Genomic DNA, 25,654 nt, shown 5'->3' with positions numbered 1-25,654 from the left:
CAAGGGCAGCAGGCACATAGGACCAGCACCACCTCTGTGCTCCCCTCCAAGTCACACCCCATCCTGACTTGAACATATGTTGCCATTTCTTCATCATTGCTCGGTCAAAATCCTAGAACTTTCTACCTAATAGCATTGTGGAAATACCTTCACTTCACTGTCTGCAGTGGTTCAAGAAGGTGGCTCACCACCATCTTCTCGGGCAAATAGAGATGGGGAATAAATGCTGGCCTTACCAGCGATGCCTGTGTCCTGTGAATGAATTAAAAAAAAAATGCTGCCACTGTCCCAGAACCTTTTTCAAAACCAAACCTTCCACTCTCCCCTCACATTATATATCTAGTGTATTCTCGCTCTGCTTAGACCAAGCTCCTTAATCAGTAACATAGTCAATCAGCATTGTCCCACTAATAAAATGCTCCAGTTGCCAGATCAGCTCCAAGTACATCATCTCACTGTACCTAACCCACAATCAATCACCTCTTCCTCTCACACAGATAGCCATTCTGCTACTTTGTCCATCTCTTGGCTCAGAGACACTCGACATTTACCTAAACTTAATTGTCTCTACCTAGTACAGTAAATTCTCTCTGCACATGGCCAATATTTTTTTCCTCTTTCCCTCTTAAACATAATTACATTATATTCGAAGAAATTTGTCATTTCCTCAGGACTAATTTTAACTTTCAGGGCAAATGGACGGCATTCTCATGGGTGTCTTTGTCGGAGGCCCAGCAGATTTTTATTTTTGGGCCTAATTTTAATGTTGGTCAACTGCTCCCCCATCTTGTGTGGAAAGCAATAGATGGTTGTCAGAGGAAGGGAGCCAAAGTTTAGGCGGGCTTTAAGCTGTTGCCCAGTACCAGGAGAAGTCTGCCAGCAGGAAGATAAGTCCAAGAGGAGGAATGTTGTGAGGGTTGCTAGGCTCAGGGAGGGGTTGTTGCAGGGAGCTTGGGGTAGCAGTAGCTCGAACTTTCCTAGGGGAACACAGGAACTCCTGGCTCCTGTAAGGAAATTTACATTGAAGGATTTCGTTGGATTTCCTAAAGCTTTTTCTGGTTGGGCAGCCATGGCAGAGACCCTGCTTCGGAGCAGGTTAAAATGGCTTTGGGGTACCATGTATATCAGTATTTCTTAATGGAGACCCATGTAATCCTCATCCATGGCTAAAACTAGAGACTTTATAATGAAGAATCGGCAGGAAATGGAGCCACTTCATCTTTGCTGCTCTCCCATTTCTTTCCTGCTGATCGTGGAGAGTTAAATTTCCCCCTTTCCATTCTGTCTTCATAATATTCTAGCTTGATCATCATTTCTGTCAGCCTGTTATTACTTTTATTCGTGCATGGGATGTGGGCATCATTGGCTAGATCAGCATTTGCCTATCCCTAATTGCCCTTGAGAAGGTGGTGGTGAGCTGCTTTCTTGAACCTCTGCAGTCCTTGGGGTGTAGGTATACCCACAGTGCTGTTGGGAAGTTCCAAGATTTTGACCCAGTGACAGGGGAAGAATGGCGATATCGTTCAAAGTCAGGATGCTGTGTGGCTTGGAGGGGAACTTGCAGATGGTGGTGTTCCCATGCATCTGCTGCCCCTAGTTCTTCTAGGTGGTAGACGTTGTGGGTTTGGAAGGTGCTGTCTAAGGTGCCTTGGTGAGTTGGTGCAGTGCATCTTGTAGATGGTACACGTTGCTGCCACTGTGCATCGGTGGTGGAGGGAGTGAATGTTGAAGGTGGTGGATGGGGTGCCAATCAAGCGGGCTTCTTTGTCCTGGATGGTGTTGAGCTGCTTGAGTGTTGTTGGAACTGCACACATGAAGGCTCGTTTCCATCACGCTGCTGACTTGTGCCTTGTAGATGGTGGACAGGCTTTGGGGAGACAGGAGACGAGTTACTCGCCATAGAATTCCTAGCCTCTGACCTGCTTTTGTGGCCACAGTATTTATGTGGCTGGTCCTGTTCAGTTTCTGGTCAATGGTAACCCCCAAAATAGTGGGGGATTCAGCAATGGTAATGCCATTGAACATCAAGGGGAGATGGTTGGATCCTCTCTTGTTTGAGATGGTCATTGCCTGGCACTTGTGTGGCGCAAATATATTGAAAGTCCTTAAGAGTAGACAGTGGTGTTCCCCAAGGGTCAGTGCTGGGACCACTTTTTTTTTTACCTATATATAAATGACTTGGATCTTGGAATACAATGGAGAATCTCAAAATTTGTCTTTGACACCTAACTTGGAGGTGCGGCAAACAGTGAGGATGATATGAACCTCCTGCGACTCTGGAATGGTTCCTGCAGATTGGAAGGTGGCAAATGTAACCCCACTATTTAATACAGGAGGGAGAGAGAAAACCTGCAACTAAAGACCTGTTAGCCTAACATCAGCTGTAGGGAAAATGTTAGAATCTATAGTAAAGGATGTGATAACAGGACACTTAGAAAATAATGGTAGGATTGGGCAGAGTCTAAATGGATCTATGGAATGGAAATCATGTTTAACAACAAACTTGTTGGAGTTTTATTGAGAATGTAACTAGCAGAATAGATAACGGGGAGCCAGTGGATGTGGTATATTTAGATTTTCAGAAAGCTTTTGATAAGGTCCCACACAAGAGGTTGGTAAACAAAATTAGAGCACATCGGATGGGGGGGAATTTACTGGCATGGATTGAGAACTGGTTAACGGACAGAAAACAGAGAGTAGGAATAGATGGGTCATTTTTGGATTGGCAGGCTGTGACCAGTGCAGTACTGCAAGTATCAGGACTTGGGCCCCAGCTATTCACAATCTATATCAATGGTTTGGATGTGGGGATTAAATGTAATATTTCCAAGTTTGTAGATAACACAAAGCGAGTTGGAAGTGTGAGTTGTGAGGAGGATGCAAAGACTCTTCAAGGGGATTTGGAAAGGCTAAGCAAATAGGCAAAAATTTGGCAGATGGAAGGTGGAGAAATGTGAGGTTCTCCACTTTGGTAGGAAAAACAGAAATAGAGTATTTCTTAAATGGTGAGAGGCTGGAAAGTGTTGAATTTCAAAGGGATTCATGAATCACTGAAAGTTAACATGCAGGTACAGCAAGAAATTAAGAAGGCAAATGGTATGTTAGCCTTCATTACAAGAGGATTTGAGTACAGGAGTAAAGAAGTCTTACTACAATTATATAGAGCCTTGGTGAGACTGCACCTGGAGTATTCTGTGCAATTTTTGTCTCCTTACCTAAGGAAGGATATACTTGCCATCGAGGGAGTGCAACAAAGGTTCACAACTAATTCCTGGAATGGAGGGATTATCCTATGAGGAAAGATTAAATAGACTAGGCCTTTATTCTCTGGAGTTTAGAAGAATGAGAGGTGATCTCATTCAAACATACGAAATTCTTGCAGGGCATGACAGGGTTGATGCAGGAAGGATATTTCCCCTGGCTGGGTAGTCCAGAACCAAGGGGCGCAGTCTCAGAATAAGGGATAGGCCATTTAGGACTGAGCTAAGGAGGAATTTCTTCACTCAGCGGGTTGCGAATTCTCTGTCCTAGAGGGCTGTGGAGGCTCAGTCGTTGAGTAAGTTCAAGACTGCGATTGATAGATTTCTACATATTAAAAACATCAAGGGTTTTGGGGATAGTGCGGGACAATGGTGTTGAAGTAGAAGGTCAGCCATGATCTCATTGAATGGCGGAGCGGGATCGAAGGACTGAATGGCCTACTCCTGCTCCTATTTCTTATGTTATGTTAACAGGGCAGAATGGGCAGACAGGAGGCAGATGGAATTTAATATTGAGAAGAGTGAGGTAATGCATTTTGGTAGAAGGAATAGAGAGAGGCAATATAGACTTAATGGCACAGTTCTAAAGAGTGTGCAGGAACAGAGGGACCTAGGGGTGCATGTGCATTGATCTTTAAAGCTGGCAGGACATATTGAGAGTGGTTAGTAAAGCATACGGGATTTCGGGCTTCATAAACAGAGGCATTGAGTACAAAATGCTGAACCTTTGTAAAGCTCTGGTTAGGTTCCAACTGGAGTATTGGCGTTCAGTTCTGGTCACCTCACTTTAGGAAGGATGGGAGGGTCCTTGAGAGGGTACAGAGGAGATTTACCAGAATGATTCCAGGGATGAGGAATTTAAGCTAAAAGGTTAGGTTGGAAAAACTGGGTTTGTTCTCCATAGCACAAAGGAGATTGAGGGCAGATTTAATAGACGTGTACAAGATTATGACAGGCTGAGATAAGTTAGACCAGCAAAAACTGTTCCCATTAGCTAATGCTACAAGGACTAGGGGACACAGATTAAAGGTTTTGGACAAGAGATGCAGGGGGAATATGATCACAAGAGTAGTGGAAACAGAGGCAATCAATGATGTCAAAAGGAAATTGGATGGACACTTGAAGGAAATAGTCTTGCACGGCTAGAGGATCGAGCAGGGGAGTGGAACTGATTGAATAGCTGCGTGGAGATAGTATGGTCTCGATGGACTGCATGGCCACCTTCTGTGCTGTAAATGACTCTACTTTAGCAACATTTGCATAGAGTCATTCACAAGATGTCAAGATGCTTTTTCAATATTCATGAAAGACGCCTACTGTATTGTGTTTTAGCAGATTGTGGAATGTTTTGGTGGTAGGTGCAGCAGGTTTGCTTAAAAATTTGAATGAACAAATACCTTTAACCATATTGCCATATCAGCAACAACTTGTATGTATATACTGCCATTATTGTAATAAAACGTCAAAGGTGCTCCACAGGGGCATTGCTAAACAATATTTGATACAAAGTCACATGAGATATTGATGAGCAAAACCTTGGTCAAAGAGATACACTTTAAGGAGTCTCTTAAAGGAGAAAAATGAGGCAGAGAGGTTTAGAGAGGGAATTCCAAAGCTTAGAGCCTAGGCAGCTGAAAGCACGGGTGGAGCAATTAAAATTTGGGATGTTTAGAGGCCAGAATTAGATAAGTGCAGAGATCTGAGGGTTGTAGGGCTGGGGGAGATTGCACAAATAGGAAGGGGGCAGGACTTGGAGGGATTTGAAAACAAGGATCAGAATTTTAAAATCGAGGCATTTTAACTGGGAGTCAGTGTGCGTCAGTGAGCACAGGGATGATGGGCGAGCGGGATTTGGTGCGTGTTTGGACACAGGCAGCAGAGTTTTGGTTGGTTTCAAGTTTACAGAGGGTCGAATGTGGGAGGTTGGCCAGGGGTGCATTAAAATAGTCAAGTCTGGAGGTGATTAAAGGCATGGATGCGGGTTTCAGCAGCAGAAGAACTGAAGTAGGGTGGAAACGGGCGATGTTACGGAGCTAGAAGTAGGCAGTCATAGTAACGGTGAGGATATTTGTTTGAAAGCTTGTCTCAAGGTCAAATATGATACCAAGGTTGCAAACGGTCTGGTTCAGCCTTGGACAATTGCCAGGGAGAGGGATGGAGTTGGTGGCTACGGAGCGGTGTTTATGGTGGGGACTGGAGGCAATGGCTTTAATCTTCCCAATATTTAATTGGAGGAAAGTTCTGCTCATTCTGTGCTGTGTGTCAAACAAGCAGTCTGACCTTTAGACACAATGGAGGGGTCAAGAGAGATGATGGTGAAGAGGGGCACCGTGGAGGTGAGAAAGGAGGTGGCCAAGGATAGATCCATGAGTGACATCAGAGGTAATTGTATGGGAGTGGGAAGAAAAACCATGGATGGCGATTCTCTGGCTACGGTTAGATAGAAAAGAATGGAACCAGGTAAGTGTACTCCCATCCAGCTGGATGTCGATGCAGAGGCGTTGGAGGATGGTGTGATCAACTGTGTCAAAGGCTGCAGACAGTTCGAGAAGGATGAGAAGGGATAGTTTACATTTGTCACAGTCACATAGGATGTCATTCGTGACTTTGATAAGAGCCGCTTTGGTACTGTGGCAGGGGTGAAAACCTGATTGGAGGGATTCAAATGTGGAATTCTGGGAAAAGTGGGCACTTTATTTCTTACAAAATTTATTTTTGGTTTAAACTTTATAGTTGTGCAGTCATTTTCAAGTTTTCTCTCGCCGGTTGAGAAGTTTCTGATGCTGAATAAAATACATTTATGGAATACAAGACTGTTAATTGCAATATCAAATATCGTGCGTGTGTGTATGGGAGAGATATCAGATATTCTCTACGCATTCTTTTTAAGTTCTTTTGGCATCATGACAATATCAATGTAAGTTGGAAATAAAATTTGTTGAGTCAACTGCCCATATAGTTTACCAGGTCATTTTTATTTCCAAAACAAACCTCTAATATGTTGAGTTTTCTGACCCCCCGTTCTGTCATTGACAACTTATAAAAGTAGTGGTTCGTGGCTGCTGGTAGTGTGCATGTGCAAAATTAACCTGACAGTCCACTGCAGAAATGGCCAGCTCTTTCGACAGAAAATGCAATGCTCGTCCCAGATACCTCATCCATGGGTATATTCCACAGGAACGTAAGCACCAAACTAATTTGAGATCGTTAAGAGCTTGCGTTTTTGTTACATGAAACATATTTTTGAAAAACAGTACAAAACTGAAGTTAGAAATAACTCTGTATTTGTAACTTTGAACTGATTGTCTCAAAAGATCCTGCAATAATACAAAGGAAGTGGTAACCGAGAAATTAATGTAAACTATGGTGCAAAACATTTGAATCTTGAGTTGCTTACTTGTCTTTGCGTGAGCCGACTAGAACTTTTTGCATAGCTGTGTATGAAGAGATGCCCTTTAATCTATCTTATGTTGGTTGTGTTTTCTGCAGGGGCTATCATTCAAGTATTTACCTTAGTCCTGTTGTAAAATTTATGGGAATTAGTATATTTCTCATTTCAGTACAGCAGTAAAAATGTCTTGCTGCAATTGTATAGAGCCTTGGAGAGACCACACCTGGAGTATTATATACAGTTTTGGTTTCCTTATTTAAGGAAGGATATACTTGCCATAGAGGGATTGCAGCATAGGTTCATCAGACTAATCCCTGGGATGGCAGGATTGTCTATTGAGGAGAGATTGAGGAAACTGGACCTGTATTCTCTAGAGTTTCGAAGAATGAGAAGTGATCTCATTGAAACTTACAAAATTCTTACAGGGCGTGACATTGTGGTTGCAGGTTGGATGTTTCCCCTGGCTGGTGAGTCTAGAACCAGGGGACAGTCTCAGAATATGGGGTAGGTTATTTAAGACTGAGATGAACAGGAATTTCTTCATCTATATTCCTTAGAGTTCAGAAGAATGAGAGGTGATCTAATTTTTTATTTATTTAGAGATACAGCACTGAAATAGGCCCTTCGGCCCACCGAGTCAGTGCCAACCATCAACCACCCATTTATACTAATCCTACATTAATCCCATATTCCTACCACATCCCCACCTTTCCTCAATTCCCCTACCACCTACCTATACTAGGGGCAATTTATAATGGCCAATTTACCTATCAACCTGCAAGTCTCTGGCTGTGGGAGGAAACCGGAGCACCCGGCAGAAAGCCACACGGTCACAGGGAGAACTTGCAAACTCCGCACAGGCAGTACCCAGAATCGAACCCGGGTTGCTGGAGCTGTGAGGCTGCGGTGCTAACCACTACGCCACTGTACCGCCATATAACATTGAAACATATAAAATTCTTAAGTGGCTTGACAAGTTAGATGTTGAAAAAGGTTTCTCTGGTTGGGGAAGCTAGAGCACGGGGCCACAGTCTTGGAATAAGTGGTTGGCAGATTAGGACTGAGATAAGAAATAAAAGATGACTTGCATTTATATAGCATTTTACAAGACTGCTGGATGTCTCAAAGCACTTTATAGCCAATGAAGTACTTTTGAAATGTAGTCACTGTTGTAATGTAGGAAACGCAGCAGCCAATTTGCATACAGCATAATCCCACAGCCAGCAAAATGGTAATGACCAGATAACCTATTTTTGTGATGTTGATTGAGCAATAAATATTGTTTAAGACAGCAGGGATAACTCCCCTGCTCCTCTTCGCAATAATGCCATGGGATCTTTTACATTGAGCCGAGCAGGTAGATGGGGCCTTGGTTTAACGTCTCATCCAAAAGATGGCACCTCTGACAGTGCAGCGCTCCCTCAGTACTGTACTCGAGTGTTGGCCTTGATTTTTGTGACAGGGAATTGAACCTGGGACCTTGAGACTCATGCAGGAGTGCTACCATTTGAGCCAAAGCAGACACTCTAAAGGAGAGATTTCTTCATTTAAAGGTTTGTGAATCTTTGGAATTCTGTACCAGAGAACTGTAGATAATCAATCATTGAGCATATTCAAGACAGAGGTCAGCAGATTTTTGTGTACTAAGGGAATTGAGGAAGATAGGGATAATGTGGAAAGGTGGAGTTGAGGTAGAACATTTGCCATGATCATGTTGGAGTGGTGGAGCAGGCTCAAGGGGCAAATGGCTTACTTCTCCTTTTGTTATGTTTCTATGGGCTGAATTTTCTCATCCTGGAGGCGGGAAGGCTGGCAATATGGCGGGGGAAGATGTCAGGAGGGGAGCCCAACGTCTTACTGCCTCCATGGCATATTACTAACCGTGGGAACCTGCCAATTAAGGCAATTAATTGCCCAATTAAGGGCCACCTCCCATCCCACCGACAGTTTACTAGTGTCAGAAGGGACCACCGCAATATGGGGAGACTGGCAGATATGGCCGGTTCCAGTGAGGTGACTCTCTTGATGGCCCACAGAGACAACCCCTAGCGGCAATGGCCACCCCCGCATCCAAAGCGCTGCAGCTGGAATAACCCACACCTTGATCACTGGGGCCTTCCTGCCTGGCCCTGGCTTCTTAGAAAAATTGTCTGTCTTCAAGGGCGCCTCAACGTTGAGATGCCCTCTCCTTCCTGAGGCAGTCTAAGCAGTGACCATCGCTAGCGGTGGTGTTGCCAAGGCTGCTGAGTTGCTGGCCCTCTGATTGGGCTGGCAGCCTGGAGATTGTGTGCGGCCGTCTTCAATTGGACAATGGCCCCGGCGACAGCCTGTTAATTAGCTGCCGTCCTAGGGTCCTGCTGCCTGTTGGACTGGGGTCGGCTCCTGCTTTCAACCCTGGCATTGGGACTTGACCCTGTCTGACAAAAGTCAGCCCCATGTTTCTTATGATTTAGGGAGTGTTACACCTGCATTACTTTGGCATTCATTGAAATCAGTTGGTTATTGGATCTGGTTCAGATGTTTGGTTGCAGTGCAGGATGTACCCAGTGCTAGTTGCTGCTGACTGTACACCAGCCAGCATCCTCTGACTGTAAAAGCTTCTATAGGTGCATAGAAAGGAAACGATTGGTTAAGACATATATGGGTCCATTACAGGCAGAGTTAGGAGAATTTATAATGGGGAATAGAGAAATGGCTGAGAAGCTAAATGATTACTTTGTGTCTGTCTTCACTGAGGAAGATACAAGAAATCTCCCAGAATTAGAGATCCAAGGGACCAGGGCGAATGAGGAATTGAAGGAAATTAGTATTAGTAAGAAGGTTGTATTGGAGAAATTAATGGGGCTGAAGGTTGATAAGTCCCTGGGACCTGATATTCTACATCTCAGAGTGTTGTAAGAGGTAGCTATAGAGATAGTGGATGCACTGCTGATCATCTTCCAAAGTTCTCTAGATTCTGAAATGGTTCCTGCAGATTGGAAGTTAGCAAATGTCACCCCACTATTTGAGAAGGGAGGGAGAGAGAAAACAGGGAACGACAAATGTTAGCCTTACATCAGTAATAGGGAAAATGTTAGAATCTATTCTGAAGGATGTCAACATGGATTTATGAATGGGAAATCATCTTTGACGCACGTGTTGGCGTTTTTTGAGGATGTTAATAACAGACTTGATAAAGGGGAGTCGGTGGATTAGTATACTTGGATTTTCAGAAGGCTTTTGATAAAGTTTCCCACAGGAGGTTGGGTAGCAAAATTAAAGCACATGGGATAGGAGGTAATATACTGGCATGGATTAAGGATTGGTTAACAGGCAGAAAGCAGAGAGTAGGTCATTCTCGCGTTCACAGGCTGTGACTCGTGGGATACCACAAGTACTTGGGCCCCATCTGTTCACAATATCACAAGAGGATTACTTGCTTTCTGCTTCAATTGTCTGGAACCTTGGTTAGATCAGGTTTTGAAGAATGAGAGGTGATCCCATTGAAACCCAGAAAATACTTAAAGGGATAGACAGGGTAGGTACAGGTAAGATGTTTCCCCTGGTTGGGGAGTCTAGAACCATGGGACGTAATTTTAAAATAAGGGGGAAGCCACTTAGGACAGAGATGAGGAGAAAGGATTGTGAATCTTTGGAATTCTATATCCCAGTGGGCTGTAGAAGCTCAGTCATTGAGTGTTTAAAGCAGAGATTGACAGATTTCTTAATACCAGTGACATAAAAGGATATGGGGGATAGTGTGGGAAAAAGGCATTGAAGTGGATGATGAGCCATGATCGTATTGAAAGGCAGGGCAGGCTCGTTAGGCTGAATGGCCTACCCCTGCTTCTATGTTCCTCTGACTGGTGCCACTTTCAACAAGATGTAAAATCACACCCATCATACTTTACTCCGTTAATGGCTAATGTAAAACACAGAGGCTGCTGTACCACTCAGGACCGAGAGTGACAAGAAAATGAAATGTAAGAGAGGGGTTGCTTAAGATCCTGATTTTCTCTGTGACACTGAGGTTATTTTATTTTGGATTCTTCAGTTGGCCGCTGAACTCAAGCCCATGACTGGTCTAGGTTTTAATTGACCTATCTGGCTCTGTGTTGCTTGTTGCTGTATTTTGGCTGAACCATTCTGAAGGGAGGTGACTTCTCAAGGCTCTATTTTACATTATGAACTGCCTCTTCAAACTCCTTTCACCCAACAGTTACAATCTCATCCCCATTACCAAGATTGAAAAGCTCATTAATTCTTCATCTCTAAGATTAAAGCTTCTCAGTCAGCTGCTACTTTCTCTCCCCGACTACTCCAAACCTTTCACTTGTATCCCACCCACCCTACCTTAAATTCCCTGTCATTGTGCATTTCCTCTCCCATCACGCCTGCTGCCTGGTCAAGAAAATCTGCTTTGATCATAAGATCCCCTCCTGCTACCTTAATCTTAATGCTGGACCACTTAACTATGCTTGCTAAAATTCTAAATGTTTTTACTCCTGCATCATCCCTTTCTCTTTCAAAATAACTGTCATCATTTCATTCCTCAAAGCTTACTCTCAACTCTCTATCCTCTCTAGCTGTCCCATTTCGCAGCTAACCTCGCAGCTAGGGTCTTGAATATTGTTGTGACCTCCTATATCTCTCCCAAAATTAAAAGTCATGAATGCTGTACTTAATGACTGTGTACATGGTGCATTAGCCCTCCTTGGCTTCCTTAACCCTTCAACAGTATTCTATTTAATCAACAATTGCTTCTTCTCTGTTGGCCTGCTCTGTGGCTGACCTTGTGTCATTCTACTGCTATTTGCCCAAATTGTTACAACTGAGGCGGTAGGAGTGCACTGCTTATTCTAGTTCCACTTTCCCACAAGTCACAACATATATTTAAATTTTCCCACTTACTGACACGGTCAACCATAGGCTCTATTTTTCCTAGAATAAAACGCACCAACCAGGCTTCTTTAGTAAACAATGAAATTATCTGTTATAAAACGAGTCTTTACCAGTAATGAAGCGAAGCATAAACACACAGCTTGAAGTCTAATTCCTTTTTTTTTAACCTTAGCACCTCATGCATGCACGCACACACACACGCACCCATATATCAGTTAAGCAGAAAAATAAAAGGGATTTTGGTTTTAGAACTCTGTTACAAAGGAAAAGATTTTAAAAAACACTTAGGCTGAATACTTGCTCGTTCTTGATTTAAAAAAAAAAGGGAAGATATGGAAAAATGTCCTTTGGTTTGGTTTGGCGTCCCAATTGCGTATAGATGGCTGTCACTGGAGTCTTCCTAGAACAGTTCTTTCCAGGCGATGTTGAAGATCAATTTGGGTAGGCTTTCCAAGAAATGCAGCTACAGAGACCTCAGACAAACCTTACAGCAGAAATGCAGCAACAGGGGTTTCAGTTCCAATGCTTTCGATACGCAGGGTTTCTTGAAATACAGGAGGAAAGAAGAGACTGACAAACTGGACACGCAGAATTTCTTTCAAAGAGAGAAAGAGATGAGTTGGGTTTCCTTGGCCGGCAAAAATCACTGTCTTCCAAGTAGTTTACAGTACAGCTCACTGTCCAAAGTGAAACCAAAACAATGTCACAAGAATCAAGCCTCCTGACTCCTGTAAATCTTGACCTGTCACTTCTCTGTAAACATTTTCTAGAAGTCAAAACAACAAGCTGGGTAATTATCTGCAAATGGATGCTTTCCAGCAAGCATTTGTTTACAAGCCAAGTCCAGGAACCTTCTGGTGGCCACTTTGAAAAGAACACAAAGTTCAGCATCTCTTCAAGCTTCCAGATGAATCAATGTCTATAATTCAATTATAACTCCTTAAAAACATATTTTACAAAAAATAGAAGCACTCTTGTTACAAAATGCAGCAATGCATCTCTACAGTGGCTTTTCTCTCTGGTCTGCACTGTCCCCTGCATAGTCCCCTAAGGATCTGTCCTTAGCCTCTCTTCTTCCTCATCTGCATGTTGCTTTTCCATAGCATTATACATAAGCATGGAGTCAGCTTCAATTGTGCTAATAACTCTCAGCTCTACCTCTCTGCCATTTTTGACTCCATGAGTACCTCAAGCAAATGTTTTGCCCAGTGGCAGACATCACTGCAATGAAACGATGCATAGTAACCCTTTTGAGTGTCGAACGTCTTTTGAAAGTTACACTTTTGTTAACTGCCAAAAATGATTGGCCTTTTTGCCATTCCTGCCTCTCTTTGCTCACCACTGGTGTGGCCGAGCTTTGAGCCCTACTGTCTAGAATTCCCTTCTTAAACCCATCTGACTCTCCACTTCTCTCACCATCTTTGAGACAAACAATAACTCGCCTCACACTTTTCTCTTCACTTATCAAATACCTTGGGCTGTTTGCTACAATGAAAGTTACTATAAATACAATTTTTAAAAATTCATTCGGGGGATGTGGGCATCGCTGGCTACGCCAGCATTTATTGCCCTTGAGAAGGTGGTGATGAGGCGTCTTCTTGGACCGCTGCAGTCCTTGGGGTGTAGGTTCACTCACAGAGCTGTTAGGAAGGGAGTTCCAGGATTTTGATCTAGCGACAGTGAAGGAATGGCGATGTAGTTCCAAGTCAGGATGGTGTGTAGCTTGGGGAACTTGCAGGTGGTGGTGTTACCATGCATTTACTGCCCTTGTCCTTCTAGGTGGTAGAGGTTGCAGGTTTAGAAGGTGCTGTCGAAGGAGCATTGATGAGTTGCTGCAGTGCATCTTGTAGATGGTACACACGGCTGCCACTGTGTGTCAGTGGTGGAGGGAATGACTGTTGCAGGTGGTGGATGGGGTGCCAGTCAAGTGGGTTGCTTTGTCCTGGATGGTGTCGAGTTTCTTGAGTGTTGTTGCAGCTGCACCCATCTAGGCAAGTGGAGAGTATTCCATCACACTCCTGACTTGTGCATTGGGGAGACAGGATGTGAGTTCCTCGCTGCAGAATTCCTAGCCTCTGACCTGCACTTGTATTAGAGGCCTGCTACCTGACCCGGACCTGATGGCATGTGTCTGGTTCGGGTCGGGTCAGGCCCATCTTCCAGGGCCGGCTTTCGGGCTCGGGTCGGGCCGGGCCGAGTCCAGATCGAGTCGGGTCGGGCCGGACACACACGGTAAGTGCTCTGCTGGTAAGTATTAAAAATAAAAAAACTTACCTGAACTGGGAGTCTGGGTCGAAACTGAGTCTGCGCAGTGAGTGAGTGACGTCACTATGATGTCTCGCGTATGCGCTATAGCTTCTTGCAGGTGCGGTGTCAGGAAGGTAAGTGAACGGATGGTCGGGTCGCGCTCGGGTCGGGCCAAGTAGTGGCGGGTTCGGGTTGGGTCGTGCTCGGCGCAAAATCGGAGGGACTCGGGCTGGGTCGAGCTCAGGCCCGCTGTCGTTCTGTTGGGTTTGGGTCGGGTTCCTTTTCCCGACCTAAAGCAGTTCTCTAGCCTCAATATTTATGTGTCTGGTCCGGTTCAGTTTCTGGTCAATGGTGACCCCCAGGATGTTGTTTGTGGGGGATTCGGCTATGGTAATGCCATTGAACGTCCTCCAGCTGCAAAGAAATGGATAGAGCATAAAGAATGGCCGACCTCTTTGCTGTGTTTGTCAGGCTCAATCTCCCAGCTCATGCAGCCTTCGGCGGGTTGGGGGGCCTGGGTGGGGTGATTGGTGTGGTCTGCAAAGGAAACTTCATGAAGCATTGGGGTCCAAGGTTAGCACTAAACAGAATCACTCCATATATGAGTCGGCCAGGAGCATTTACAGTTTGTTGCCAGTTGTTGGGGTGAAAATGAAACCTTTACTTTATCAGGCACCACTAATATTTGTTTCAATGATGTGTAATGAAGCCATCTGATGGAAGTGAATGAAGATATCACATGGGTCTAATGTCCTATTGTATTTAAACAACTAGCAAATCTGACTGGACATAAAGCCACTTGTTGGGTCCCTGGCTTGTTGAACCTTGCCTTTGCCCCAGGACTTATATGGTGTCCTGTGAGCGATATTAGTGTAAAAATTACATAAAATAAGTTTTACACTTAACTTGTATAGGCAGCCTGCTTCTTGCATGATGTTACAAGACACCAATTTACATGGATTGATGAGGTTGCTGCCCAAATTAATTGATCATCTCAACAGCCCAAGGAAACGGTGGCTTTTAATTGGCCACGTGGCTGTAAAAGAATGGTAAATGTGGCCCTTGGAATTTAATTCTTAATCTGCCTTGTTTTCACCAAGCAGAGGAAGTTGTGGTGTCATACTGGTTCTATTGATAGTCCCCACTGTATGAGAATTTTTTTGTTGGAAATATGCAATGTTATCCATATGTAAATAAATATATCTATTTTATCTTGGGTTACTTTAGTCCATTTTGCATTCTTTTGAATTGCAGAGTTGGTTGAATCATTTTTAATTATTATAAAGGAGCCCTTAAAATGCAAGTAGAATTGGGAGAGTGGTTGTTACAGTGAGTAGAAGTTCAAAATAAATTTCACTTGCATTCTTAAAGTCTTTTCTGTTGAGAGAGAATAGTTTAACAAGTATCAAGTTCTGGAGCAAGGTCTCCCTACTCATGAAGCATAACTTAATCCTCTCTGCTCTGCATTGTAAATATTAATTCACTTTGATTTCGGTTGATATACGTAGGCTGCATTGCAGTCGCACAAATTTTTAATTTGCTTATGTTTTGCCCAGCAGCATTCCCTTTCTCAGTCCTACAAGCGTCAGGTAGGATTCTGTTCTGTGATTAATTTTAATGACTGCATAGCATCAGACCTTTTCGTACTTACTCGTATTATAGTAATTTCACTTTATTTATTAGGGTATTCTATCAGTTTTGAATTTGGGAATGTGAACATTGAACTGATGACATGCTGAGCATTTTGTTCCAGTTGACATTAATTGAGCAGCTGCATGGTGATGACACAAGAAAAGGCAATTGGCATGACTTGATTCAGTTGAAAGGCAAAAAGTGATTTTTGTCTAGCTCTGTTCAGCAAAATGTTCTCACAGGCTGTGAGTGGATTGAATCTTTAGAAATAAAAAGCAAAAGTAAAACTGCACATGCTAGAAATCTGCTAAACACGCAGAAAATACTGGAAACACTCAGCAGGCAGCGTCGGTGGAGGGAACCAATGTGGTTCAGAGGTAGGCCTTTCATCAAAACTTTTTGACAAAGGATACACACACACACAGCATTAATACCTTTTTCTTGGCAGATGCTGCCTGACCTGTTTACAGCATTTTCTCTGGATAACTTTTGTAGTCCTGCATCTCCCAGTTATTTTGTAACAAAGCACAGTTCTACAGTGAACGGTCGATAGAGTTTAATGATTTCACTCCTACATTAACAGTTTATATGATGCAGGAATTGTTGACACTAATGTTAGAGTCCTGTTTGATTTGAGTTTACAATGCACTGTGTTTTGTACCTTTTATAGATTTTACTAACATTTTGTTCACATTTCATTTGCATACGTTCAGTTATTAGAATTGGTTCAATGTGACTACAATAGCTTCTGGGAAGGATCACAAAAATTAGGTTTGAAAGTCTAGCTTTATCAACTGCAAAGTTATTAAATTAATGCTTACATCTGTTTACATTTTTTACGCTAGTAACTGTTCCATATACATCAGCATTATTATTTTTGAAGCACTACTACATTTGAAAGTAATGCGAGATCTGGGTGCAGCTTCAACACTCCTGGACGTAGCTGATCAAGGACTATTTTATTGCAAAAATATGCTTCCCTCTTAGCAAATGAGGGAACATAACCAGCAGTAATTGCAGCCTCCTTCGCTGCCCAGTCCATTCCTGTAATTCTATTTGTAGCGTCATGAAGAACCCCACCAGCCAAGCATGAGGCACATTAATTTTGTCATATGAACGTTAATTTTAAACTGTTGCTGGAGTGAAGAAATGACTTGTTTAAAGAGATCACCAGATATTTGGCTGGAGGACATTTGCATTCTAAGAGACGGTGCTTGTGGATACAAAGCAACTACTCCATGGTCCAATTAACCCAAATGGATTTTGATCACCAGACATTGAAGATGTAGAAAGCTTGCATTCCAGTGTCTGCTAAGATGGAGAATCCACAAATGCAGGAGTGGTTAAACCAGTTAGTCACATGACTAACCTTCTGGCCAACTTGGAGTTTTGAATTGTGCTCACAGGACAGTTTGAAGACGGACTGCAGATTGCAATTGAACTGGTAACAAGAGAGCCGCTCTCCTGGCTGGCGCTCTCTCGCTTTCTCACAAACCTCCGGACCCACTGAAGTCATTTAAACCTCAAGAATGAAAAGACTCCTACATCGAAACAAGTTAAAGCGTGCACTGGACCACAACGAACGGCAAGATTTACCGACAACCAAAGACTCCACATCGAACTCAAAGGACTGTAATTACAATCCAGCTATTGCCTCACACTTTTCCCCTTTATTCTTTCTATTTTTTCTGTCTCTATCTGCGTGTGTATTTATCACGTACGCATGCGAGCATGGTCACATCGCGTACTTGTAGTCGTTAACTGAATTAGAGTTTAAGATTAATAAACTTCCACCTTTCTTGTTTAAATCTAAGAAAACCTGTCTGATTTGATTTCTTTGCCTTACAGTTGGAAAGCAGTGAACAAGGATTCACTGAGGGGGAGCTAAAAACACAATGTTTTAAAAATTTAACGCTGTTACCATTAAACTAATCAAAGGCTGAGAGGGAGCCCCTAGACCCCTTTCTCACCTGGTCAGAACAGTAGTATGTCAGGATTGTTAGAAGTTGCTGTACTGGTTAGTTTAATTACCAACCCTCTCTGTAAGCAGCTACTGAGTGGCTAACAAATAGCCATTCAATATCAGCTTAAATCTAACACACCTTGTTGCCCTGCTTTACTGACAGTAGATGTTTTACTTGGGAAAATAAGAACATGAGTAGATCTTTTAGCTCCTCAAGCTTGTTCTGTGATTCAATGCAATCGTGATTGATCTGCAACCAAACTCCACATACCAGCCTTTGTTCCATATCCCTAAATAGCTTTGATTTTTAAAAAAATCTATCAATCTCAGATCTAAAGATACCAGTTGATCTCTCATCAGCTGTTTGCAGAAGAGTTTTCCAAACTTTCTCCACCTGTTGTATGTAGAAGTGCTTCCTAATTTCACTTCTGAAAGGTCTTGCCTAATTATTAGACTATATCCACTAGTCCCAGACTCCACAACCAACAGAAATAGTTTCTGTCCATCTACTCTATCAATCCCCTTAATATCTTGCAAACTTCAATCAAATTGCCCTTTATCCTTCTAAATTCCAGAGAATACAACCCTACTTTGATCGGTAGAAAAGTATGTTGTGAAGAGGACATAAGGAGCTTGCAGACTGATCTAGATAGGTTGAGTGAGTGGGCAAAAATCTGGCAGATGGAGTATAATGTGGGAAAATATGAAGTTGTTCACTTTGGCAGGAAGAATAAAAAAGCAGAGTATTACTTAAATGGAGAACAACTGCAGAACTCCGAGGTACAGAGGGATTGAGGTGTTCTAATGCATGAGTCACAAAATGTTAGTATACAGGTGCAGCAAGTAGTGAAGAAGGCAAATGGAATGCTGTCCTTCATTACAAGAGGAATTGAAAATACAAGTAAGGATATTATGCTTCAGTTACACAGGGCATTGGTGAGACCATATCTTGAATACTATGTGCAGTTTTGCTTTCCTTATTTAAGGAAGGATGTGAATGTGTTGGAGGCAGTTCAGAGGAAGTTTACCAGATTGATACCTGGAATGAGCGGGTTCTCTTATAAGGAAAGGTTGGACAGACTGTTGTCTTGTTTTCACTGGAGTTTAGAAGAATGAGGGGAGACTTGATTGAAGTATTTAAGTTCCTGAACAGTTTTAACAAGGTGGATGTGGAGAGGATGTTTCCTCTTGTGGGTGAGTCCAGAACGAGGGGGCACTGTTTTAAAATTAGGAGTTGTCCTTTTAAAATTAGGAGTCTCCCTTTTACAACAGAGATGAGGATAAAATTTTTGTGGGACTTTGGAACTCTCTACCTCAGAAGATGGAGGCAGGGTCATTGAATAATTTTAAGGCAGGGGTAGATAGATTCTTGTTAGGCAAGGGAATCAAAGATTATCGGGTAGATGGGGATTTGGAATTCGAGACACAAACAGATCAGCCATGATCTTATTGAATGGCAGAGCAGGCTAGAGGGGCTGAATGGCCTACTTCTGCCCCTAGTTCGTACGCAGTTTGTGAACTCTCTCCTCCTAATGTAACCCTAGGAGTCCAGGTATCATTCTGGTAAATCTACGCTGCACTCCCTCCAAAGCCAGTGTATGCTTCCTAAGGTATGGTGCCTAGATCTGCTCTCAATACCCCAGGTGTGTTCAAATCAGGGCTTTGTATAACCAAAACATGACTCCGATCCCCTTGCATTCTATTCCTATTGCTTGCCTTTGAATTCATTTTCCACTGTTTTGACCATTCACTTCATCGATCAATATCTTTGTAATTTTATGCTTCCATGTACGTTTCTTACAGCCAATCTTGATATCACTGGCAAACTTGGATATGTGGCTTTCTATCCCATCAGCTAAGTCATTATAAATATGGTGAATTGAGGCCCCAACACAGATTCTTGCAGGACACCACTAGTCACTTCCTGCCATGTAGAGTACCTGTCCATTATCTCTTCTGCCACTCAGCCAATTTCCTAACCAGTCAATATTTGCCTTCCATTCCAAGTGCTTCAAATTTAGCTAGCAGTCTCTTTATTAAATGCCTTCTGCAAATCCATATAAATAAGATGGACAGACATTTCCTTATCTTAGTCACCTCGCCAGAAATTCAATCAGGTTCATCTGGCATGACCTATCCATTACAAATCCGTGCTGCTTCACTCTGATCAGCAAAAAATCTTCAAGATGTACATTTACTCTATCTTTAATTATAGACTGTGGTAATTTCCCAGCAACAGATGTTAGGCTCATAGGCCTGTAATTCTCTGGTTTTCCTTTGCCCCCTTTCTTCCATAGAGTAAAATGCACAATTTTCCAATCTAAAGGAATGGTTCCTGAATCGAGAGAACTTTGAAGATTATAGTTAGGGCACCAGCAATGTTCTCACCTATCCACTTTACGACCCTGGAATGAAAACCATCTATTCCTGGGGATCTGTCACTGTTCAGTGCCATTATCATCATTACTGTTATTTTGCTAACGTTAATTTCAGTGAGTCCCCATCCCAGATTCAATATTGCGTTCTTTAGGATGTCCTGTATGCTGACCTCTTCCTCTACTGTAAATACTGGTGCAAAGTAATTATTCAGCAAATCCAACATTTTCTTATTTTCTTCAGCAATATCACCGTTATCAGTTTTCAAGGGGTCCACATTGCTCCTGACGACCCTCTTTTTCTGAACATAATTGTAAAAACTTTTTATGTTGATTTTGATATCCCTTTCATACTCCTTTTTTGTAGATCTTCCTATCTGTTTTGCCACCCTTTGTTTTTCTGTGTGTCTCTCCCCTTACCAGGATCTGTGTTTTATTTTGCTATTTGTATGCATTTTCTTTTTTTTTAATGTTGTCCCTTACCTCTTTAGTCATTCATGACTGTTTTTATTGGCAAGCAGAGCTCTTGCCCTTTGGGGCTATAAACTGTTTCTGTATCACAGATACAAAAGCTTAATACTGAGGATGCTGAAAATGTTGGACATACTCAGCAGGTCAGGTAGCATTTGTGGAGAGGGAAACAGAGTTTATGTTTCAGGTCTGATGAAAGTTCTGAAGAAAGGTCACACAGACCTTAAATGTTAATTCTGTTTTTCTCTCTGCACATGCTGCTTGACCTGCTGAGTATTTCCAGCATTTTCTATTTTTGTTTCCGTATCTCTCATATTTTTTAAACACCTCCCAGTGATCTGTCATTTTACCCATTAATAGATTTGCCCATGTTACTGTGGACAGTCTCTTTCTCATCACATTGAAGTCAGCTTTACCTAAATCGAGAGCCTTAGTATCTGTTTCAAATTCCTCCCTTTCAAACATTATGTAAAACTCTGTCATATGATTGGTATTAGATAAATGTTCATGCAATGTTAGGCTGTTAACTAAATCTGGTTTATTACTCATTACTAACTCTAATATGGTCTTCCCCCTTGTTGGTTCTAAGACATATTGTTGCAGCAAACTATCCTGAACACACTCAAAAAAATTCACTATTTTTCTAACATATGTTGGGATAAGCATACTAACTCATATGCAAGTTAAAAGTCCCCATTGAAAGCACTTGGCCTTTGCTACATGCTTGTCTAATCTCTATTTATACATTCCACCACTTCACAGCTGCTACACAACCCCCACTACAGTCAATTCCTTTTCTATTAATTCTACCCATAATGTCTCCACGGTTTGCTTCCCTCTCATTATATCCTCTTATCATTGAAGTGATTTAATCCTTAATCGCCTACCATTCCCATTTATCATTACCCTTTACCATTTCTCCCTATCTTTCTTGTAGACCTCATAATCTGATATATTCAGTTCCCAGTCTTGACCGTCTTCCAGTCATGCCTCAGTACTGCCTATTGAATTTGTGCCCAGAATTCATTCAGTTTGTTCCTTTAACTGTGTGTTTATGTGAAGGATGCTTATTTGGGCCACACGTCCTAACCTGTCCTTTTACTCTCGTGTTTCTTCTTTGTCCCTCCTGGTTTAATTACATCACATCTTTTAGTTTTCCCTTTACCCATAGTGCCTAAAGCATCGTTTCTGACTGTTAGTTTGCTCTTTTCTCTTTTGTTTGTTTTCGAAGTATTATTTATACTAGCTTTTCTACCTGAGCCTCCTGTGCTTTTCCCCTCACCCCACACAACCCGTTTATGATTTTCAAGTCCTCATGACAGCCCTATTTATCCTTTCCATTAGGAGCCTGGTTCAAGTGAAGTCTGTCCCAAAGGTACAGTTCTTCCTGTCCCAGTGCTGGTGGCAGTATCCCATGAAACGAAACCTCTTTTTCCCACACCATTCCTTCAGCCGCATGTTTATCTCTCTAATCTGTTTATCCCTTTGCCAATTTGCATATGACTCATAATAATCCAGGGATTACGGCACTTGAGGTTCTGTTCTTTAATTTAGCCCCGAGTTCCTGGTACTCTCTAAATAGGCCTCTTGCCTACTCTTCCCTTTGTTGTTGGTCCTAACATGGATCATGATGACCAGATGCTTCCCCTCTCTCTCCAATATCCTTTCAAGCCAGTTCGGGATGTCTGGTACCCTAGCACCTGGTAGGCAATTTGTTATATGGGACTCTTGGTTCTGCTTACAAAGAATGCCATCTGTCCCTCTACTTATTGAATCCCCTTTAGCTACGACATGAAACTTCTTCTCCTCATCCCCCTTTGGATAGCCTCCTGCTCCAAAGCGGCATGGACCGCTTTCTGGCTGTCCTTCCAACAGTCCTTATCCCACAGGTAGCAGCTACATTGTATGAGCTAGATAACATTCATTTCTGCAGATCCCCATTCTCTATCTAATCTAGGTTCCTCGTGCTCAGTACATTATCAGTTATACCAACCTAGTTCTATTCTTGCACCTCTCTGTGAAGTGTGACCGATGTCTCGAGTAAACGATCAAGATACTTTTCCCCTCACTTATGTCTCAAAGTGTATCCAACTCACTCCAGCTCAATGACTCTGAGCTGGAGAGACTTGAGGCGGAGACATCTACTGCAAATGTGTTCACCTGGAACATTCTCTCAGTCTACAAGCTCCCACATATTGCAGTTCAGACACATGACCTGCTCTGCCATATCATAGTCTGGATTATTTAGATTATTTATATCTTTTTAGTTTGTGCATTTTTTCTTTTTCGACACATGAACTTGTGATAAATGCTAAACACTGGAAAATATTTTAAATACTTAATGCCTCAAGCTTACACAAACCACAAGAAGTATTGGAGCCAAAAAGCAGCACATCCTTCCCCCTCTGTACTGAATTCCCACTCTCTCCAAATTTTTTTAAAATTTATTAGTGGGATGTGGGTGTCACTGGCAAGGCCAGCATTTATTGCCAATGCTGAATTTCCTTGAGAAGGTGGTAGTGAGCGATCTTTTTGAGCTGCTGCAATCCATGTGGTGTCGACACACCCACAATGCTGGTGGGGAAGGAGTTCCAGGATTTTGACATAGCGACAGTGAAGGAACTGCAATATATTTCCAAGTCAGGGTAGTGTGTGACTAGGAGGAGAACTTGCAGCTGGTGGTGTTCATATGCGTCTGCTGCCCTTATCCTTCTGGGTGGTAGGTCATGGGTTGGGAAGGTGTTGTTGAAGGAGCCTTGGTGAGTTGCTGCAGTGCATCTTGTAGATGGTGCACACTGCTGCCACTGTGCACCAGTGGTGGATGGTATGAATGTTTAAGGTGGTGGATGGGGTGTCAGTCAAGTGAGCTGCTTTGACCTGGATTATGTCAAGCTGCTTGAATTTTGTTGGAGCTGCACCCATCCAGGCAAGTGGAAAGTATTCCATCACACTCCTGACTTGTGCCTTGTAGATGGTGGACAGGGTTTGGGCAGTCGGGAGGTAAATTACTCATCGCAGAATTCCCAGTCTCTGACCTGCTCTTTCTGGTTTCTGGTCAATGGTAACCCCCAGATTGTTAGTGGCGTATTCAGCAATGGTAATGCTGCTGAATGTCAAAAGCAGATGATTAGATTCTCTTGTTTGGAGATGGTCATTGCCTGGCACTTGTGTGGCATGGAAGTAACTTGCCACTTATCAGCCCAAGCCTGGATATTATCCAGGTTTTTCTGCTTGCGGGCATGGACTTCCTAACTTTTAAAGTAAATTTACATTGCACTCCGATTACGACTTTTGCCCCCACTTTGGTGACATCAAGAGGCCAGAGTTGCAGGAACACAGAGTTCTCAGAGGCTTGTAGGGCTGAAAAAGGCTACAGTGATTGGGAGGTGTTTGGCCACAAAGGGATTTGAATATGAGGAAGAAAATTTAAAATTGAAGTTATTGGCAGACCAGAAGCCAATGTGAGCTAGTGAGCTCAGGTATGCTGGGTGAATGAGACTTGGTGCAAGTTAGGATATGTGAAGCAGGGTTGTAGAGGGTACACGATACAAAGCCGGCCAGCTGATTGAGAATAGTAAGGTCTGAAATATAGCATAGGCATGGATGAGGATTTCACCAGAGGAAGGGCTAAGCAACAGCAGAGACCACTGCTGTTACAGTGATGGTGTGGGTGGTTTCTGTAATTGAGAGGATATGTGGTGAGAAACTCAGCTTGGAGCAAATAGAGTGCTGAGGTTTGGAATAGAAGGCTTCAACCTGAGACGATGGCCTTGGATGGGAATGAAATTGGTGGCAAATGTGGAGAGTTTGTGGGGAGGGTGCAAATATGATGACTTTGATCTTCATTGTGTTTAATTGGCAAAAATGGACAATTCAGAAGCAATGGAGGGCTTGAGGGAAGAGAAGGAGAGCTAGGTGTTGATGGCATATATGTGAAACTTGATGCCATATCTTTAGGTAATGTCACCGAGAGTAAATATGTGAATGAGGAGGGAAGAGGGGAACAGAGGTAACAGTGCAGGAAGAGAAACCATTGCTGGCAGTGCTTTGGATAGGTAAGAACAGCTCCAAAAAGGAAGTCCTACTAATCTGGAAACCTTAAGTGAGGCATTACAGGTGGATGGCATGGTCGATTATACCGAAGGCTGCAGAGAGGATGAGGAGAGATAGTACATCATGGTCACAGTCGCTTCCATAAACCTGTGTCAAGATTTGTATCAGATACCAATCCTGGTACTTCAAGATAAACTTAAAGTACCATACTAACTTGGACTTGAGTCCTTTTTCTGGATCAGTACACTCAACGACATTACCTGCGGGCTTACCATTGACCAGAAACTTAACTGGACTAGCCATATAAATATGATGGCTACAAGAGCAAGTCAGAGGCTGGGAATCCTCTGGCGAATAAGTCACCACCTGACTCCCCAAAGCCTGTCCATCATCTACAAGGCACACATCAGGAGTGTGATGAAATACACTCCATTAGCTTGATTCAGTGCAGCTTCAACACTTGAGAAGCTTGACACCATCCAGGACAAAGCAACCTGTGTAATCAGCATCCCATTCATTACCTTAAATATTCACTCCCACCACCATCAACGCACAGCGGCAGCAGTGTGTACCATCTAGTGGATGCACTGCAGCAACTCACCAAGGCTCCTTCAACAGCACCTTCCAAACCCGTAACCTCTACCACCTAGAAGGACAAGGGCAGCAGGTGCATGGGAACACCATCACCTGCAAGTTCCCCTTCAAAGCACTTCATTCTGACTTGGAAATATATTGTGTTCCTTCACTGTCGCTGGGCCAAAATTCTGGAACTCCCTCCCTAAAAGCTCTGTAGATGTACCTACACCACATGGACTGCAGCAGTTCAAGAAGGAAGCTCACCACCACCTTGTCAAGGGCAATTAGGGATGGGCATTGCCCACATCCCAAAAATGAATTTTTAAAAAAAGTATGGACACTGTATTTGAAGGGAACTGTTTTATTACCAGGTCAGGCAGATTAAACATTTAATTCTTGATGTTTTGTAGCTCTCAAAATGGCTAGAGGTTACAGTCCCATGCTATATATAAACATTTTGTGAAATCTAACTTGGGAGAAAATTACAGGTACATTGTAATATTTTGTAAGCTTTAAAATCCGTTTTATGTAGACAAGAGGTCGCTACACTAAAGATGATCAATGTAATGATTAACATGATCATTAAATGATAATCAGAGGGAAATTTTATTACAGCTTACCTGTTGCCCTAGTTCTAGTACTTGGAGGAAGGACAGATGCTAAGTTCCTTCTCAAAATGTCCCAGTATTCACATTCCTCTGGGTTCAGCTTTTATCTTTAGTTACTGCTTTATTAAAATGTTTGATCAGAGTTAGTATAACTTTTCATGTGAAGTGAACAAATCCTGAGTGCAGGGACCAAGTCT

The 25,654-nt window shown here is 42.7% G+C and overlaps 1 protein-coding gene across 8 annotated transcripts in view; it reads left to right on the top strand.

Annotated features, from left to right (window-relative positions):
* The window catches only part of agtpbp1 (ATP/GTP binding carboxypeptidase 1), a 426,905-nt gene that overhangs the window by 120,538 nt on the left and 280,713 nt on the right, over positions 1-25,654 (top strand). For 4 of the 8 annotated variants that reach the window (XM_068030050.1, XM_068030049.1, XM_068030047.1 and 1 more), the window contains exon 4: positions 15,336-15,368. The exons of 3 other annotated variants lie outside the window; for them this stretch is intronic. In XM_068030050.1, coding sequence (XP_067886151.1) covers positions 15,336-15,368 — 33 coding nt within the window. The remainder of the gene's footprint in view (positions 1-15,335; positions 15,369-25,654) is intronic. One more of the 8 variants, XM_068030051.1, reaches the window with a different exon arrangement.

The sequence above is a fragment of the Heterodontus francisci genome, chromosome 4 (assembly GCF_036365525.1).
Source record: "Heterodontus francisci isolate sHetFra1 chromosome 4, sHetFra1.hap1, whole genome shotgun sequence".
In the NCBI taxonomy this organism is placed as follows: Eukaryota; Metazoa; Chordata; class Chondrichthyes; order Heterodontiformes; family Heterodontidae; genus Heterodontus; species Heterodontus francisci.
Note: the sequence above shows the minus strand (reverse complement) of the source record. Positions and strands in the feature narration are given on the sequence as shown.